The 20,347-nt window shown below is 42.2% G+C and overlaps 1 protein-coding gene across 2 annotated transcripts in view; it reads left to right on the top strand.

Annotated features, from left to right (window-relative positions):
* LOC143325623 (teneurin-3) overlaps positions 1-20,347 on the top strand; it is a 140,910-nt gene that overhangs the window by 114,842 nt on the left and 5,721 nt on the right. For both annotated transcript variants that reach the window (XM_076738836.1, XM_076738835.1), the window contains 8 exons: positions 4,310-4,559; positions 7,099-7,119; positions 10,679-10,911; positions 12,713-12,867; positions 15,646-16,529; positions 17,613-17,788; positions 18,232-18,467; positions 19,161-19,457. In XM_076738836.1, coding sequence (XP_076594951.1) covers positions 4,310-4,559; positions 7,099-7,119; positions 10,679-10,911; positions 12,713-12,867; positions 15,646-16,529; positions 17,613-17,788; positions 18,232-18,467; positions 19,161-19,457 — 2,252 coding nt within the window. The remainder of the gene's footprint in view (positions 1-4,309; positions 4,560-7,098; positions 7,120-10,678; positions 10,912-12,712; positions 12,868-15,645; positions 16,530-17,612; positions 17,789-18,231; positions 18,468-19,160; positions 19,458-20,347) is intronic.

Below are 20,347 nucleotides of genomic sequence, written 5' to 3'. Positions count from 1 at the left end.
TGCTGTACAGCTCACGCACATGCTGCATTTGAAGCACAGAGAGGTTTCCTGCCCACTTTTAGCCTCTATCATGGTGGATCTGTGTGAGCCTGGGTGGCATCTTAGGGAATGACACAGTGCAGAGGAGAACAAAGAAGGACAGGGCGCAATTAAGACACACTGCCGCTCCTCCCCTACCAATCTCTGCACTCTCTCTGTGTCACCAAGGTGACATTGCTCAGGGCGCTCCAGTTTTTTATCAGGTATGGAGGCTCGGCCTTGCGTTTGTACCATTAATCATCTCGGAAGCTCTGATGTTGGCATTAAAGCATTTTTTTTCCCCCCGCTACATATCTCAAATTAGCCCTTATCAAGCAAATGATTACCTTCTGTAATGATTCTAAGAAAGGAATCAATTGAAAAAACGGTCATCAGTGAGTGAATATGCGTATTCAGAGGTGGAAAGGCGGCCTTGTAGTTTCGGCCAGTGTAAAGAGGAAATATCAGTTCCATACACACAAGGCAGGCAGAGAATGTGAATGAAGAACTACAGCAATTTCCTCTCCTTGCTCAAATATTTGTGTAATGACTCTTTTCATTTATTTTTCTGCTTTATTTTCTATAGATAGGAAGTGGCCTTCATGTTTGAGCCACAGCTCTACGCTCACATTCATTTTTTGGATTGCTTTCAATATCTTTTCATTATCATTTGGGAGATTTTGCACCCCATTCACACCTGGTTTCAAAGCAGGATCTGTATGCAGATATATTGTCCAGATAATGAATGACCCGATCTTGCTTTTGCTTTTCCACCTGGTATTTATAATGGTATTATGTATGCTTTTTCGTTTTTCAAATTGAGATCGGATCACTGTCCTCAAGAGAAAAACCTGCGTGAGTAATTTGAGGTGGCAGTAAATCAGCCCCAGACTCCCTTAAAAAATGAGTTTTGTGGGTTGTTGCGATCGGGGAAACGTTTTAATTTTGTGAAACGCTCACTATGACAAATTCTTAATTATTTGTTCCCTCAAATGTAAAACATTGTTGTTTCTTTCTTGGCATAAAAATTTTGTGAGTTTGTCCCGGTGTGTTGCAGCACCAGCGTGTAGGCTACTCTGTGACTTGATAAATTATATGCTTTGTTAACAGTCGATCAGCTGCAACGATGAGTGCAGTGCACACCATCGCAAACACAGTTATTTCTTACTGTATATCATTAACTTCCCACCCATACTCATTTTTCATGCAGTTCTGCTAAATAACGCATCTTTTGGTGCGTTAGAGGCGTCTCTTTGAGCCTTCTCGCTTGCTCACTCTCAAAATTTGAACAACCTATATGTTGTGTTAGCTAAAAACAAATATATCGATGTGTTTGTCGTACGAATTCCAGCATGTATGGTTTGTGTTTAGACGCCAACACAGTGCGAAGCCAGACTACCCCCAGATGTGGTCAGGCAGATCTGATCGCAGTGCGAACATGGTGCATTTACACCTCGCATTAACGCACATTTCCTTATCCTGATAATGTGTCCTGACACAGATTGCATTTTGATACCAGGTGTAAATGGGGTCTAACTGCGTCTGAGTGTTTAATAATGTGCTAAAAGCTGCGTGACGTGCAGTTACATTACATTATGGCCTTGCTAGATGGAGCAGCTTTGGAGCGATCTTGGAGCGAGGGAGACAACAGATTCTCGAGCTTTATAAAAAAAAAGCTTTTTCTCATTTTGGTGATTTTTCTCCTTCACCAACTTCTACCCAAAACTTAAGCACGCCTCCACACATTGGTTTACTAATCAATGAGCAGACACATCCCTAATGGTTGATCCATTCAGTTGCCATATTTGACTTGAAATCTCCTCTGCAAAGTCTGTTGAGAGAGCACTGCTCGTTTCAGTCTGTGCAGAAAAACAAAACTTTGCCAAATTGTATAAATTTTACTTCTGCTTCCCTCACATAATGCGAGCTGTATCTTATTTTTGAGAAAGTGTTGTTCATAGTTTTATAGATTCCACCCAAACTCTGCTTCAAAATCAGAACAGGGTCACATAAAAGTAGAAAAAGCCATGACATACTGAATGGTTTCAAAGTTATTTCAGTGCACGCGCTGTAGGAGTCCCCCTGTTCGGCCCGGGGCGCTGGATAGTCAGAAGCCAAATTCCCATCAGTGCGCCTCTCCAGCTGAGACGTCACAAGCTTGATCCTCGCAACAGTCATCAGCAGTAATGTGTCATGACCAAGTGTCCTTGAGGGAAGAAAACTGAACCATAATCTGCTCACTCACTCTTGAGCTGAATCACATAAGGGCAGTAGAAGTTGTGTGTGTGTGTGAGAGAGGAAATGAAAGAGTATAGTGTCCATATTAAGTGTGGCTTGATCTTGGGGGGTAGTTGATGATTAATTATTGTATTTAATCCGTTCCATTACGCTGTCTAATAGCCTATGGTGAGACTTGTGTGTACAGTAAACTATGATGGAAGTGTAAATAGAGAGGACCACGGCGGCGTGCCAGAATGACCTCAGCTTTAAATGTGTTTTTCTCTCTTTTTTTTTTTTTTTTTTTTTTAAGCTGAACGTCAGCCAAAATGCTCGACTGCTGTACTGCCGCAACTGATCCATGTCCTACACACTGCATTAGGCTCCTGGATATTACAAACGTCTTTGTCTTTCCTCAGAATGTTAAGGAGCTATTACACAAACAGACATTAAAATTCTGGTCAGATTACAAAGCGTATTTGTTATTTGTAGCTTTGTTTCTGGGAGCAGCATCAACCTTTCAGCTCAGTGAGAGTTTTCATCACGCCGTTTCGTTCAGTGAGCAGACGCATGGATCACAGTTCAATTAAAGTCCCAAGGTCGCGCGTTTGATGGCGTCACGCATAAAGCCGTCCCCCGGACCTATTTGTCTTTGTTAGGGGCTCATGTATAATGCTCTCGGATACAAAAGACGGATTGGTCAGATCGTCCTGTCAAGAGTCTCGCCGGACCGTGCCTTCATTTGAATTTGCCCTTCAATCAATTAAATCAATGAAAGGAACTAATCAGGGAAGGGACAAGCAGGATGGCCGCACGCTCGATTTCACATACGTCGAGGGGTACGATGGCTTACGGGATAACGCTGCGGGAGAACGACATTATGTGGCCATTCAGCGGTGCCATAGATCCACTAATTAGGACAGAGGCAGTGTGAATTCAAACAAGTTGCTGGATGTGAATAATTAAGGGCTTCCAGCATGCACTTCTTCCCTTTGATGTGTTTTTTCCCCTTTGAAGAGAGTCCCACTATATCTGTGCCCCCCCCCCACACCCCCCCTGAAAAAAGACTGTAATGTCTGCTTCTTGTTAAATTATTAATCTGTCGTGACTCACCAAATTTGGTGACTCCTCAGTGAAAACGTAGGTGCTGTTATTAAGAGGAGGTACGCTGCACTGTATTTATGTTTACCACCTCTCTGTGACTTAGGGAAAAGCAGCTCCCCATCAAGTTAAAAGAACTATATTTTACATTTCATTTAGTGCAGCTTTGTGGAAGGTTTACCGGAACCCGCTGAAGCGGTTCTGTAGTAATACAAAGTACTGAGCCATTGTTCAGTATTAATCAGTTGGATTGATGGTCACTTGGTTGCCTGCGTGCTGCCTTCACTCGCGGCACTACAATATTTAAATCAGACCATTGTCTGATCTTTGCTCACAGTAATGCTGTCTGGCTGATAGACAAAGGATCTACAAATGTGGATCTGAATGTGGGATTAGAGTTGAATTAAAGTTAATATGAGGGTGTAATTAAACATCTCTAAATTGTGTAATGAACAAACAACACATTTATCATTTTTCAGCGTCTGCTGTAGAGCCAAAGGAGCGTAATTACCTCATTTTTACCTGTTTGTCAAATGACATTTAGACTGCAATAACTGGAGTCAGCTATGGTACATATTGTAGGTATTAAGAACTAAAGTGAAATAAATATCTGAATTTATTCTATTATTAAGCAATAAAAACAATTATATTTACTAATTTTAGAGCAATGAATTCTGCTGAAATTCTGATTTATGATACTGAGCTATATCAAAAAACAACTGTCTTGATTACTTTAACTTGCATGTACATTTCTCAAAATGTCCAATCTATTTCTTTAATTTACCAAATATTCCTCCTGTAAATTGAAGGTGTGTATTTTCCTCTCCCGTACATGTCATTTTGGCCAGGTCGCTCTTTAAAGAGATATATCTCTGGAGACTTCCTGCTTAAATAATGAGTCCAGTATTTGCCACTAGTGACAAACGCCACTTATGCTTTCACACCCGCAAATAACTGCTGCTTTGTCTCCCAGGCATTCTTTACAAAGGCAGCGGGGAGAACCAGTTCATCGCTCTCCAGCCCCCTGTGATCTCCACTGTCATGGGGAATGGGCGGCGCAGAAGCATCTCGTGCCCCAGCTGTAATGGGCAGGCCCAGGGCAACAAGCTGTTGGCGCCGGTGGCTCTGGCATGGGGCATCGATGGAAGTCTGTACGTCGGAGATTTCAACTACATCCGACGGATCTACCCATCTGGCAATGTCACAAGTATCATGGAGCTCAGGTAAGGTCAAGGCCTCATTGTTTTTTAAGAGCATGTTAGTTTGTTGATTTCAAAAACAGGACACTTGTAATGCAACCTGTTGAGTCTTTAAACGGCAATCTTGAAGATTTCAGTCCGGGTTGATTTGGCGACACCTGTGGTGACAGAACCCAGAAAGCAAACTTGTATTAATAAAGAAGTCAGGCGATAATTAGCCTTTTTCCATCATTCTGTGAGCAACTGTGATCTGATTTTATGCTGCACACGGCATGAGTCTGCAGACCGCAAGGCTCAGTGAGAGGAGTTCGTTACCTCACTGAGAAGTTGGAGGTGTGCAGCCTGTCGCCTGCAGCTCCTCATCTAAGAGCTCGCTGTAGCTGCTCCTTCTTCTTCCATTACTGCCTGCAATATTTCAAACTGATCCGCTGTCAAAAAATGATGAAAAAGACAGTTTTGATGAAAGCTAGCAGTACGTGCAAAGCTCACTGAGAAACACAATGCGTTTCCTGTGACTGCTTCACATTAAAAGTCAGCGTGTGTGTTGGCGGTTAAATGCTTTTAATGTGAAGCTGCAGCAGTAGGAAACGGTCGCTTTGCAGTCACTTAATACAGCATTCTTTCTGGGAATGTTGCCACAGACACCCAGTTCATAATACTGCAAATATAGAAATGTTGCAAATGTTGCTTAATCAAGCCCAATTACCTTTGTTTTACCTCATGGTGACTTGACAGTGATTTAAATATAAATCTTCAAGATTACTTCCTTAATCAAATGCCATAAATTCTAAGGTTAAGTGTTAACCTTTGCATTTGAATGAAGGAAGTCAAGATGAGAGGATAAAAGATGATACTTCATTAGAGTGTTTTGTGTTTTCTATATATTATATTGATATTTTTTCCCAACTCAAGGTTAACAAGAACAAATAGAACATGCAACCGACTGTCGCTGACTGCAATGTTAAACATGAAAAACATGGACAGTTAAAGATGTTGAATCACTGTTTACATTTCAGTCCTCCGTGTGCAGAGGGAAACTAAAATGACATGGTGGACAGACTTTCAGTCACACACATCTCTCCCCAGCCCATAGAAATTTGAAATCTTCTCCCCATCCATCTCCATAATTAGGAAAGACATCCTGTCTTCAGCGTGGAATTGGGATGATTTACGCCCTCATGCCAACTTGGCGTCTCACAGCAATGGCTCTGATTCGGCCAGTTGGCTTATTTCAAAGTGGCAGATGTTGATTAAATGTACACTGGGCCATCATACTTCATTGGACACGTACATTACAAACATATGAAAACTGCCCTGAAAGGACGTCGGTCACCACACTTGCTGTACAACAAGTGGTTTGGAAATTAGTGTTGAGTTTACAAAGATGGATGTTGACCAAAAATCTAAGAGGGGAAACATTGCTGTCTGCTTCAGGAACCTGCCGATCAGGGGCGCCATGACCACCTTGGTGTAATTGCTGGCCCATTTCCCCCTACTTTGCGTGTGCCACCCCATGATTTCTTGGGGTGCCGCTTCCGCCAAAATACCTGTGCAGCCACTGCAGGACAGCTGGGGAAGCGTTTAACGGTATGAATGGGAAGCAAGGTGCTGCTGCAAAGGAGCCTGCATACTCAGCAACTGTTTCCTAGATAACTAATGGTTGAAGAAGTGGTTCATGCCTCCAAGCAACTATGTTACTCTGTTTACAAGGGGAGAAGCTTAAAACATTACTATGAAGACTCTGTTTGCCAAATTAAATTTAGTCTGATATAAAAGGCACACTAAGGGAAATGTTAGCTCGCACTTGATGGCAGTTGCAGTGCAGATTTAACAATAAAAAAAGTGCTTGTTTCTTTGCATAATAGATCATATCTTCCTTGCCTGTGAATTATTTGCTTATTTTGTATTTGATGTTTGGTTTCCTCCAAACATTTAAAGACCAAAGTGGTTTCAGTTTGTGGCATACATGATGCATGCCCGTTGAATAAGAGCCCATTCATTCTTCCTCCATTCTGCACTGTGAAGCCAGTATTTAGATTCTGGCTTCAGTGGCAGAATCAATACTTCAGTATGAGTAGTCAAATTGAGAAAAAACAGGTGATGCAGGATGGGACTTTATGAAGATAAGAGTACACATTTCCCTCTCTGTGGGTTGTAACTCCCTGCCACAGTCTTCTCCACTTTCTGCCAAACCCGATCGTCATTGCCTGCGACTTTCTCTCGTGGCTGTTGATTCTTCAAGGGGATACTTTGACTTTCTAAATTTCAGCAGGTTGTATTTTCCACTCTAGATACCTTGAGGTAAAAGAAAAAAGATTGTGCTGTTTTTGTTTTTTTTTTGGCTAAATTTAGAGTCCTTGTTAGCACTTACTCCTCATTGTTTCACCAAGGAATAAGACAGCTTTCAGCAAGAAAGTCAAGCCTCTTAAGTAATTCCTGTGACAAGAAAACCGTCTAATGACAACCTTGAAATGAGAAGTTAAAGTATCCTTTTAAGATTTACTAATTTCATTGTCTTGATTCTTTTTCCCTCTTTTCCTGCTCCATCTGTACCCTGTCATAGAAATAAAGACTTTAGACACAGGTAGGTGTATTATCTCAGCACACGTTGCTTCAGTATGCGTTGCACGTCGCCATCTGTATCATCCTCTTTTTAAGTATATGAAGAACTTTCTTTTACAGTCGCCTTGAACACCAGTGATTACCATGTGTAATTATAACAAACCAATTATAGCTTGATTACATCTAAACAAGAGGAAGAAGGCACAGTCTGTCAGAATTTGTGCAATGTGACTATAATGGTGAAAAAGCTACAATGCACACTGCAACATGTGAATTTGAAGTATTTCTGAGGATAAATAGAAAAAAAGAAGTCCTGTCCGACACCAGTGTTGCATTACACTGTAATGCAGTCCAGTACAATGGTACTGCAATAAGCAGCGCCAGTGTGAAGCTTACTGTATAATTACATTTATAGCGATGGTGTTTGGCAGATGATCTTATCCACAGGGGCTCACACAACTGCTTTGTATTCATGGTTAAGACAACAGCTTCAGATCAATTGAGGACGCACATTGGCGGCAATTAAGTTGTCCCAGTGATTAACTGGACCATAAGCGCCAGAGGTGCTACATGGAGTAACTTTGTTAAGCTGGCTGTCAAGGTGGTTTCGTCTCTGGTGTGACGACGGGATTGTGTGATGTGGATGTGTGACTTTTGTATGAATTTAAAATCTAATTTGGCTGAGTTGTCTGCTGAAAACCGCAGCAGTTTCTCCCTTCATTGTTTTACTACAGGACACATTGTCTCCCCTTCATTCAATTCGAGCTGCTCGCATCAGATGCGGTACAGTTCTGATCGATACCTGTTTCTGAGCATTTCCTGGTGAGCTTTGTGAGCTCCACATGACCATCGGAGAAGATAAATAAAACTCTCCGGTGCAGTGAAGTGGAACATGACTTGTTATCAGTCACCATGAACTTCAGAGTTCTGTGTAGCTCTGATTGATGGAGGATAGATGACCACAACTTTTCAGGTCACTGTCAGCCCACGTGACTCCTCAGGTGTCTGTTTCTTTTATATCTGTTTAAGACAACCTGCATAATGTTTTCTTTTCCATCTCTGCCTTCCAACAAGAATTGATTTAACCTCGGCTTGCTTCAGGCTTGGGTCAGCTTGAGACTTGCATGTCGGCTCCTCTGCGAGTCTACCTGCTGTTTGTTACCCATGATACCTCCTCTGTGTAGGTTGGAAGAAGCGTAAGTCCAGCCTGATGGAGCAGCAGATTGGAGAGAGTCTGCTACAGGACTGGGTTTAACTGCAGGCTGTCTTCATCTTTTCGGCTGCTCCCCATTAGGGGTCTCCATAGAGGATCATCTGTTTCCAGATGCGCTGGCAAACTGGGCCCCGCCCAGCCTGGCATTGAAATCTTTTTTTTTCCTTTTTTTTTTTAAATGATTTGCATATTTAATTTGACATAGGCTTTTTACACCAGATGCCCTTCCTGACGCAACCCTTGGGACCGGCAATTAGGAATTCACTGGCTTGTGGCTGAGGAGCAAACCATGGTTCAGTGTCTTGCCCAAGGACACTTTGACATGTAGACAAGATCAGGTGCCAACCTGACCCAATGAATCCCATGATCAGGAGATGATCCACTCTGCCTCCTGAACCACAGCCACCACTGTTACCGTGGGCTGGTTGTGATATTTGATTTTTGGCATGATGGGCTATCAGCAAGGTGTTGAAGTCAAAGGGAGCTACTACAGGAAGCCAGTTAAGGGAGCGTAGACGTGAGTGACGTGAAAGCTTGAGCAGGTTGATACCATGAGAGCTGCTGAATTCTGGATCAGCTGGACGCTTTTGATTGACTGCATTGTGCTAATCTAATCAGGAGATGATGAGCAACTTGGGACAGGTATGATGAGATGTAATGAAGCCACAGTCAACACATGAACTGGCGGTACCAAAATAGTAGATACACAACCACATAATAACACTTTAAAATTGGCCAAACATCTGTGTTCACATCAGAAGCTTCACGAGTGTATGATTTATTGCAGGGCTTTTATATTGTACTGCATAATGTAATACAGGTGTTTCATTTATTGTGTCCACCCCCTGAAGGTTGACTGTAAAAGAAAGGGTTACTAATGTATGTCTTGCTGAATTCTTTATAGGAACTTGATAGCAGCCACCTATTTTGGGCATTTACTTTGACTCATAATAGCTGTCAGGTTTTATGACTCCATCTTCATCATTTTACAAAGATGGTTCATTGCCACATTTATTTTGCCATCACATTATCCCTCTTCTGAAGCCAACCAGTATTGACTGAGGTACCATTAAGCTGGAGTACAACCAGAGAAGCCATGTTTACGACTGCACCGTAAAGCAAGCTATTTTTCATGTTAACTGCCCCTGTTTTTAGCTCTTTAATGACACTTAAGCACCTGCTATGCATCAGCCCTGCCTTAATAGAAAAGGTTAATTCAACAGTTTTTCAGTATTTTGAATTTGTTTAAAAGGGGCCGTGACAGAAAATGATTTTCTTCAAAATTCCAAACACCAGTCAATGATGTGCTGAAAACTCTTTTTAATTCCTAATCCTTGACACATTTGCTCTGTGATTAAAAAGTGGTTAGATCCATTAAGAGACAGAATGCAAATAAGTGGAGCCAGATACAATGCCATTAGTTGTTGCACTTTGTTAACATAAGCCAGTCATTTCTGTCATTTCCAAAGGCTTTTCCCCGCAGGGGAGTGATAACAAATGAAATGATCTGGCTCACAAGTTGTCATTTGTGCTTTGTGAACAGTGGTATCCTGTTCAGTTCTGTTTGACTTCCATCACTTCAACCTTCTCTGTCTCACTTTCTTTTATACTTCAGTCACAAAGGCTCAACCTTTTGTATTAGCTGTGGACGTTCTTCACACAGATTTTCACAACATTATTCTTCAGCTCATTATCCACATAAATAACAACGTTGCTGCTAATTTTAAACTGGTAATAAGGCTTTTATTTTAAGATGCAACTGGACTGTAAAAAAAAGTTACACTTAATTAGCCAGCATGATGTGTTTAAGACAATAACATGACAGCTTAAATGCTAAAAACATACCCTGATTGAATGTTGGCATTAACCGTCTCTCATTTCTCTTAATGTAATTTAAAAACTAGTCTGAAGAAGGTTCCTTTATTCCATTAAGCTTCATGTAATAGGCTAAGCTTAATGTATGAAGGATGCTGGATTTGCTGTATTTAAAGAAAACACCGTTCTACTTTCCTTTCTGAGAGTATTTTGTTAAAAGTATTTTCTGTCTACCCAACTACAAAATCTAATGCATACTGAAAACATCCTCTGGAGATGCATAATGTAATCAACTCTATAACATTCTTGACTCTAAATGTTTTATTCAGAGGGAGAATCAGGCTAAATTTCATCAGGGGTGAGATGGGGTTTACAGACCTCAGGTATTTTCCAGAGATCATTGCATTAGATCACATTTTAGGGGTGAATTCAGCGGCATTAAAGGAATATTTGGCTGCATTGTAAGATAAGTGCATTTAAAGAAAAATCCTCAGTGTCTGCAAACTCAAGGGACACTGTTTCATATGTAACCGAGTGTCTGCCTTGAATGCAGTAACAACCCAGCACACCGGTATTACCTGGCAACTGATCCAGTAACTGGCCAGCTGTACGTGTCAGACACAAACTCCCGGAGGATCTACCGACCAAGATCCTTAACCGGGACCAAGGATCTGCAGTCGAACGCAGAGGTGGTGGCAGGAACTGGGGAACACTGTCTGCCCTTTGATGAGAACCACTGTGGCGATGGAGGCAAAGCTCCAGAGGCCTCTCTCACTGGGCCCAAAGGTAAGGTTTAACACTAATGAAGATGTTGTACTGAAATGGAGGGGCGGGACGCAGTGATGGGTTTCTCAGTCAGGAGTAGCAACTGCTAAATTGAAATTTATGTGTGCCACTGGGGTCTGTGCCAACTCCGGCCTGACTGATTTTAATTGGTGAATTTTAGTTGAGGTTCATGCGTTGAAGTAAAAGTAAGAAGGACTGTCAAGTTTAAAAAGGCAACAAAAACGGACCTTTTGGAAATTAAGGCCATGTACTGCTGCCGCTGAACAAGAAGTTGTTGTTTTAACCTCCAGAAATATAATGCATAATTTATTTTGCATAATTGGATGCTCCTGTAAATACCCTTAAAATGTATACTTGAAGAAATGTTACTTCAAGATTTTTTCCTCACCGCTCATCTGAAAGTCTCCAGGCCTTTAAAGCTTAAAGTAGCAGCTCGTCGATACCCGCTATGCACAACCAGTTGTTCACATTCAAATAGCACATGGCCATTTGTGCTTGGATTGCTCACTTTCCCATAAATTCTTCTGGATGAAAAAGCTAAGATGAATTGTTTTGCGATAGTTGTTGCCCACTCTGAATGCCAACTGCAATAGCACAGCTTCAGCTGGGTGATAAAGGCTTGAGTGAAGGCAATCTGAGGGAGCGACTCTAATGATGGAGTGGGTGGAAGCCGAGACCAGAGAAGAAACAGCAGATGGCTTCATTTTTTTCTCCCTTCAGACATTTGGTGAACTCTGCTCAAATGTGACACTTTTCATCTGTCTGAGAATCTCAGACTGTCAAATAGCCAGCTCCCAAGGATTCACCGCGGGCTCCCTGCGCTCGTCAATGTTTTAGCAGAAAGCAATCTTAGGCGGACCTCGCCACAGGTCGGACCAAACCACTCACCTTCCATAGGAGCTTTTAAAGACTCGGTTGAAAAAGAAATCATAATGTGAAGGTATGAATGAAGTACAAGCTTATTCAAAACATCCCTTCAAAATCCTTCAGGAACTAAAGAACTATTTTCCATTCTGCATATATGTTTCTGAGATCAGCAGGTCTCAGTCTTTTGAATGAAAGCCCAAACGGCGGCGTGCTGAAACCAATGTGGAGAATAAAAGAGAGTCTCCTTGCGTGTGAGGTGTGATTGAATTCCCATAGGTGCTGGTCTCTATTAGGCAGCACGGTGACACAGAGAGCGATGGAGAGGCTGGCGTGGTCCGTTAATGTATTTTCCCAGTTTGGGACAAATGGTTATTGCAACTCCGCACTGCCTCGGCTGCAACTTACAACTGTGAGCTGACACTCAATCATTGAGACAATTTAGTCCAGAGTTGTCACCATGGCAACTGCCTGTCTTTCACCCCTTTCATCTAAAATTGGCCAAAGCTGTCATTTCCGCTCCCTCGCTCATTCATTTCTCAAATGGTGTGCAGATTGTTGATGATTGCCGATGTCAAAAAATCTCCCAAACTCACCACTCATTGACACCCCCACCTCCTGAGGTCCTCTTTTAGAGAGCAGGGTTACAAGATGCGGCAAGTGCATATATACCGTATGAATACAGCCTTTCCCACTTCTGCCTTAGAAATTATTTAATACCAGAAAAGCAGCCCATGAATTATTGACGGCTGTGCTTTTTGCAGTGACCTGAATAATGGGAAGGCAAGCTTGACACATGTATCCATCGTGTTCTGTCCACTGAGTCATGCAAGCAGAGATGCCGCATATCCACCATGTTTTCCTGTTATCACAAGTCCCCCCCCTCCCCCATTCTCTTCTTTTCTCCTTTTTCCTCCCTCTTACCTGATGTCAACAGGCATCGCCGTCGACAAGAACGGCCTGATTTATTTTGTCGATGGCACCACGATCAGAAAGGTGGACCAGAACGGCATCATCTCCACTTTCCTTGGTTCCAACGACTTGACATCGGCCCGCCCTCTGACGTGTGACAACAGCATGGACATCAATCAGGTGACTTGTACACACAAGTGCCAGACAGCTGCTAGCCCTGTCTGTGCCCTGACACGGAGCATGTCACAGCGCCACCTTGTGCCCCCGCCCTTCCTGTCCGAACCCTCTTTCAGTGTGCTCACCCATGACTCATCTCTGATATGCAGCGTTATATAACTGCATATATATTACATATGCAGTATAACTCATCTCTTTTCATGAATGATGAGCTTTTTGGGTTTTCCAGCGAGAGCAAGACATGCAGGGGCTTTTTTTTTTTTATTATTTATTTAAATGTACCTCAGCGTCTATGTTGTTATTAACAGTTTCCAAACTCTTCAGTGAACTGGGTGAAAAAGCTTTTTTGCATGCTGCTCCGTCTGTCTGGAACCTTGCGCAATTAAATTTGAAATTGCAAAACCTGGTCTCTCTCTGGGAATTTAAATCAGTGCTGCACAAACTATATGCTCTCCCTTGTGGCTGCTAGAATATCAGAATCAGGATGTTTTAGTGGAATTCATTTATTATTTGCTAGCATTAGATCATTTCTAGTTATTTATATTGATGGTTTTAAATTGGCCTGAGGTTGCTTTTAAAGTGGCTCTTCAGTTTGTTTCAAGGATGTGTTCTTTTAAATTATTCTTATAATTTTTTTTATGGTTTTATAATCCCATTTTTGTTTAATTCTGACCTTGCAAGAGATTTTATGCTATCTGCTTTGTTTGTAACATGGTTAATGCTTTCTGTCTTGGCCAGGATCCACTTAAACAAAGAGAAATTTAATCTCAGTGAAGATTTCCTGGTTAAAAAATATAAATATAAAATACAGGGAAACACACAGCGACAGCAGTGGAACACGCCCCAGTTCCTAGAATACCAACATTATCAGGAGCTTGGTGAAGAATCAACAGAGGAAACCGATGTTTTTTATTTATTTATTTTTTTTTTTCTCGAAGCTCGACGAGAGCAGAGCATTTTCTCTGAGAGCGCGGGAGGAAAATATGTTCTCGAAGGAAGATGTGATTTAGGCAGGAAGTGGAGACATGAAGTGTTTCTTGAGATGAGTTTTCAGGTCACGGCGGATGATATGGAGGGAAGAATAATTACTCAGTTTGGGGGGCTTGTTTTGATGTGGCTGGAGCTGAATTAGTGTTCAGTGTTCCACTAGAAATAGTCAGGATTGAGGACACCATACATGATAATGACGCAGTGCTCGGTTTGCTGCACACAAAACCTTTCCTGCTGCAGCACCTGGCGACAGCCAGCAACAACATGTACCATCTACCTGTGAAGGAAGTGGCATGATCTGTCCCCACACAGGAGGTCACAGCATCATGACACTCTTCACAGTGCAGCTCCATGCACTTAAACATTAATATCGCTCCTCATTTCACTCCTTTAGAGATTTGAGATTTGCCTTAAGATGAATAATGAAGACAAATAAGAACTAAAAAAGACTTATCACATGAAAATGAATTCATTCACGGCATGTTTCTGCAGAAAGCGAATTCTTTGGTGTATTGGCTGTGGAGAGCGAAAGTGCCGCAGGATCAGGTTCTCCCACCTCTTACATGCGTGCAGACATAACTGTTTTTTTCTGGTTTGTTTTTAAACTAACCAATTTACATTTTAATTAGATTTCTAATGTCGTAATTCAGATCAGCTTACAAAAAGAGAGTGCAAGACTACAAACAAAACACTTCAAAAGTGGATGGGAAGGACCGCAAGAGTCAGAACCGAATGACCCCAACAGCAGATATCACAGTTATTCTTGTGTCCTACTGAGAGCGAGGGAGACAAATTAAAAGGTGTTTTTAGAAGAATGAGAACATTTTTAATGTAAACAGAAGAGAGGCAATCTGCGTGTGCGGGCGGGTGGGTGGTGAACATGAAGGGGGATGAACATAAGAGAACATGAAGACAAAGGATTAAGCTTGTCACTTTTTGTTAATTAACCAAGTCATTTGGTTTGAGCCAATAAAGACAAGGTTTTGGCGAGACGGTATTATCCTCAGGCATCCCAGCTAGAGAATTTGGCTCAGTGCACTTTAACTGGTGGCAGCCTTAGAGGCAGTATGTTTTATTATTAATCACCCTGTGGATACGCACAATTCAGGAGCGTTTTGACAGTTTTAATGACACCGTTATGTTGTTGAAGGCCAGGCCAGTCATTTGTACTGTTACAAGGCGCCTTTTATTCACTGACACATTTCTGACAAGCAGACTGGAATGGTTAGCCGCGGTTAAAGCTCCGGATTGTAATATCTACTTATTATTTTTCCAAGACGTTGTTAATTCTGCTTTTTTTTTTCAGTATGTGAAATTTGTACTTAATTTGAAATACTTAATTGATCATCCAAGTGGGAGCTCCTCTCTCAGTTTAGTGGCAGGACGGTATGAAATCCTGACTCAGGGCTATTTTGGCAGTTATACTATAGCCACACAGGGGATAAACACCTGACACTTCACTTAGTTTGAAATCTCAGCGGCAGCGTGATAAAACTTTGCTAGAAAAGCAGAAGGGAGAGAGGACATAATGGAAAATTATCTGAACAGACAGACAGATAAAAGTTGTCTTCTGTCAGGGAATAATACTTTGTCTCTCTGAGGCGAGTGGAACAGGGGATAGCTTGAGAGAGCGGGACTTATCCACAGCTTAAGTTGTTCTGGATTTCAGTTTAGATGAAATATGAGTCACGATTAGTGTGAGAAAACGAAAGAATTACCTTTTATTTCAAATGTGTAATAATGTCTTGTGGCAAAAAACAGACAATAATCTGCTTATGTCCTGTATTTCAGGTGATTATGGAGTGGCCCACAGACCTAGCAGTCAGTCCCATGGACAACTCACTGTATGTCCTGGACAACAATATCGTGCTGCGCATCACGGAGAATGGTCAAGTGAGCATAGCAGCAGGCAGACCCATCCACTGCCCATTGGCTGGACTGGAGCGAGGCGTGGCCGGTGGACAGAGGGCGCAGTTAACCCCTCTGGAATCTGCTGTTTCCATTACTGTATCTTACCATGGGGCCATCTACATCGCGGAGACAGATGAGAGAAAGATGAGCAGGATCCGAAAGGTTTCTGTGGATGGTGAGATAACTCATTTGGCTGGGGCTCCCTCTGACTGCGACTGCAAGAATGATGCCAACTGCGACTGTTACCAGACAGGGGACGGCTATGCCAAAGACGCGAGGCTCAATGCTCCATCTTCTTTAGTGGCGGCCCCAGATGGAACACTCTATGTGGCAGACCTGGGCAACATCCGCATCCGGGCCATCTCTAGAAACGGGCCAACTTTGACTTCCAGTGCGGGTACATATGAGGTGGCTTCCCCCGATGCCCAGGAGCTGTACATGTTCGACAGTAATGGCACCCACCAGCACACTGCCAGCCTGCTCACTGGCGACTTGAAATACACTTTCAGCTACAGCACGGAGAACGACATCACAGCCGTTACCGACAGCAGCGGCAACACTCTGAGAATCCGCAGGGATCCTAACCGCACGCCGGTGCGTATCGTGGCCCCTGACAACCAGGTGATCTGGCTGACCATGAGCACCAACGGTGGACTGAAAACGCTTACAGCGCAGGGCCAGGAGCTAGTGCTTCTCACTTACCATGGTAACAATGGCCTGCTGGCTACAAAGACATCAGAGATTGGCTGGACGACTTTCTACGAGTAAGTAAAATGGAGACTGGCACGTTCAGTCCGTGGAAACCTTTACATCACTTGCCAAAGTCAGACTGTTTGAGCTTGCAATTCATTTAGTCCTTATGCATTTGGAACCTGCTCATGGTACAAATTAAAACACCCCTCCCACTTTGTGCATACTCATGCAAATTATGTAAACAAATACACTTGCAGTTTAAGGACTACACTAATTTTCAGATTCCCTTTTTAAGCTCCAAACTAAAAGTCAGGAGGTACAAAGACAAAAATGTTTGCTGTAGGTGTACACCTGCGTGTGTGTAGTCCTGTGTGTGTTCCTTCTTGTCTCACATCCCGGTACAAGTTTACGCTATAATTGGTAACCGTACTTACCTGCAAAATGCTTCAGGGTGCACATTTAATTGAAACCTAATTATAAAATTTGCCTCAGATCTATAAAATAGCCTAGTTAGACTATAATAACTCAATATCCATAAAATACGCTACTTTTTTCTCCTTACTTCACTAAACCATGTGTTCAATGGTGTTGTAGTTAGCAGAGGAGAAACAGAGGAGTTGGTTACATTAGGATGTTTTGATGCACATGCACTTAAAAAGGGAAAGCTGAACAAAATGACCAACTCGCTTTTGTTATTTTGTTTAAATAAGCAATCATAACGACGCTTTCTTTTTGTAACATGACCTCTCAATGATTGATTTTTTTTCTCCCTTGTGAAAGTCGCTGTCATGTCACATTATGCCATGAGTGACATCCTCACTATGACTAAAAAAGCAAAGCATTCAGTTGAGATTATAATGACACATCAATCATCTAAATAATTGAATCCATTCATACAAATTCATATAAAACGGATATCTCATGAGATGTGTCATTCACCTATATCAAATATTTGAATTGCGCCTTGGGTTGATACTGCCACCCCGTTACTTGTGCTCTGGAAACTGAACATAGAAAAAAAAAAGAAGTGACATTTTAATTACAATAAAGTCAATGGTCTGACTCAACAAGTATGAAAGAGCTGATAATTGAATGCATTGAGAGCCCTCATACATATCAGCCCTTTGTCATTTGATGTTCTTTTTGTCAAACAGCTATGACAGTGAAGGACGGCTCATGAATGTGACGTTCCCCACCGGAATGGTGAATAACTTGTACACAGACATATACAGCGCTTTGACCGTGGATATTGAAAGCTCCATGACAGAGGAAGAAATCAGCATCACCACAAATACCTCAACCATCCGTGCCTTCTACACTCTGGCTCAGGGTAAGGCCGCAATGCTCATCTTCCCAACTCAGGCAGCTATTTTGTAAGCCATTATTTGTCATTGTTTCAGGGGTCGGCGGGGCAATGTTGAGTAAGCTTAAGTCGTGTATCATCACAGCTCAGAGGGTCTGACAGACGACAGTGTAAATGATTACTCTCTCAGTGTGCAGGGTTTGGCGTGTCGGGGAGACACATCAACCTTGTATCTAAATGGTTTCTACTCTCTGCCAGAGCCAGATGGTCCAGTTATTTCAGCGCATCATTCATGTTCATTCTTTTTGTGGGAAAGTAGTCTAATTTGAAATACTACGGACTTAAAGGACAATTAAGTTCAACCGATACTTAGCTCAGGAGAATGTCAATAACATTCATTTTGGTGTGTAATTACCTATTTCTCTGTTCTAAGTTGCACTTTTTGTTCACTTTTTGTTTACTATCAACAGACCAATGTAGAAGTAGCTATCAAGTGGGCTTTGACAACTCGCTGAGGATTACCTATGCCAACGGGATGGACACCCACTACCAGACAGAGCCCCACATCCTGGCAGGCGCTGCCAATCCGACTGTGGCCAGACGCAACATGAGCTTGCCAGGCGAGAGTGGGCAAAACTTGGTTGAGTGGCGCTTCCGGAAAGAACAAGCCAGAGGGAAAGTTATCGTGTTTGGACGCAAGCTTAGGGTATGTTTGATTCTTCCTTGTGGCATATGCAAATGATCAGCACCCCATGCATGCAGAAGTGGGCATTTCCTGTGGACTTACTTACCTCAGTGGTAGAAGGACTATGGCAGAGACACTAGATTAGATCAAACTGTCCAAAAAATGACAGCTGTTGTTTTATGTAGCTGTGTCACTGTCCTTATTATAACCTTCCAAAATATTTTTTTCTTTCCATTGAAATTTAAGAGTCACATCAACATTAGTTCCTGATGTAGAGGGTCATCAATATTCTAGTACTGTACTCTGTCCACCTCTCCTTATTCCTCCTCCTTTGAATCCGACATGCGGATTTATGATTTACGGTATTTCATGAACTTAACTTGGGTGGTTACTTTGCCTCTGAGTAATTTTCGTCTCCACTAAATTTAGGAGGTTGTGATTTAAGTGTACCTGAACAATCGCCAGAGTGTCTCTCAGTTTAATGAGCCTCGTGAAGTGGGTGTTAATCTCTGTGACAACTGTAGTGAAAATCATCGAGAATACAGCGGCAAAGACAATGAACAGTGATATCAAAACCAAGAGTTTCCTCTTGATATTGTACTATTGTATAAACAATGTGCATTTTTTTAAGTGTTCTCTATTAAATATTATCACAAGTAGTAGTAGTAGTAGTAGTAGTTTTTTCTCTAATGCCTTCTTAAATCTCTCCCACAGGTGAACGGACGGAACATTCTTTCCGTCGATTATGATCGCACCCTGAGGACAGAGAAGATTTATGATGACCACAGGAAGTTCCTCTTAAAGATTATATACGACACAGCAGGCCACCCAGTGCTCTGGGTGCCCAGCAGTAAGCTACTGCCGGTTAATGTGAGCCGCACTAGCAGCGGGCAAATCAGTGCCCTGCAGAGAGGTCCCACCACTGAGAGACTCGAGTATGATAGCCAGTGCCGCCTGGTTTCCAGGGTGTTTGCCGATGGGAAGATATGGAGTTACACCTACCTGGAGCAGGTAAGAAAATTACATGACCTGAAGAGGCAATATGTAAGACACACTGTACAGCAGGCTAGTCATTATCGCTACAGGATGAATAAAGGCCCTGACATGTAGCAGAGGTCACCCTGAAGAGGCTTATTTTGCAATAATCACCAGCTCCACGCACATAATTCTGCTTCTTACAGAGGTACTTTGAAAACACAGTAATCATTTTGGATTAACTGCAGACTTATGAGCATCATTTACACCCTTTAAATATAAAAATGTTTAGAAGGATTGCACCCACTAGCTGTACCTCACCCTCTGCTCTGTAGACTACTCTTCTGCAGTATGTTGGGGGTTAACCAAGGAAATAAGGCTCCAGAATGGATTAACATTAGGGCTGATGACGATCTCTGCCACAGTAACAATCAATAGTAATATGTTTCTGGTCCTGGAACAGTATGTAGAACAGAATGGCAGTATCCTGGGCTCTGCTTGCTGAACTGACTCAGAATGCTCTTTAAATCGCTGTTTGTACAGCCAGAAGACGAACTGTGTTATGTACTGCTGCATGTTATGTTGTATCAAGTGTCGTGTCCTGTTCGTTTAGTGCTGTTCTGTCACTGCGTGTGTGTTTTAATTGTGACCTGCCAAGCGACCGAAGAAGAAAATTAGTGCAATCCATCAAATGGTAACATGTATGTTTAATATTGTTCATAGTCCCTTACAAAAAAAAAGTTAAAAAAAAAAAAAAAAAATGGCTCAAACTTAGAAAGACTGGACACCCCACACTTAATGACTGTTTGCACTGGTTTTTAGTCTTAGCAGCTAGAAATTGAAAGACTGAGACAAAACACTGGGTGACTGACAGGCTGTGATTATATGAAATCCTGCAAGAGCACAATTTTCACGTATTTAATAAC

Source organism: Chaetodon auriga, chromosome 9 (assembly GCF_051107435.1).
Source record: "Chaetodon auriga isolate fChaAug3 chromosome 9, fChaAug3.hap1, whole genome shotgun sequence".
NCBI classification, from domain to species: Eukaryota; Metazoa; Chordata; class Actinopteri; order Chaetodontiformes; family Chaetodontidae; genus Chaetodon; species Chaetodon auriga.
The sequence above is the reverse complement of the archived record's forward strand: the minus strand, read 5'-3'. Positions and strand labels throughout refer to the sequence as shown.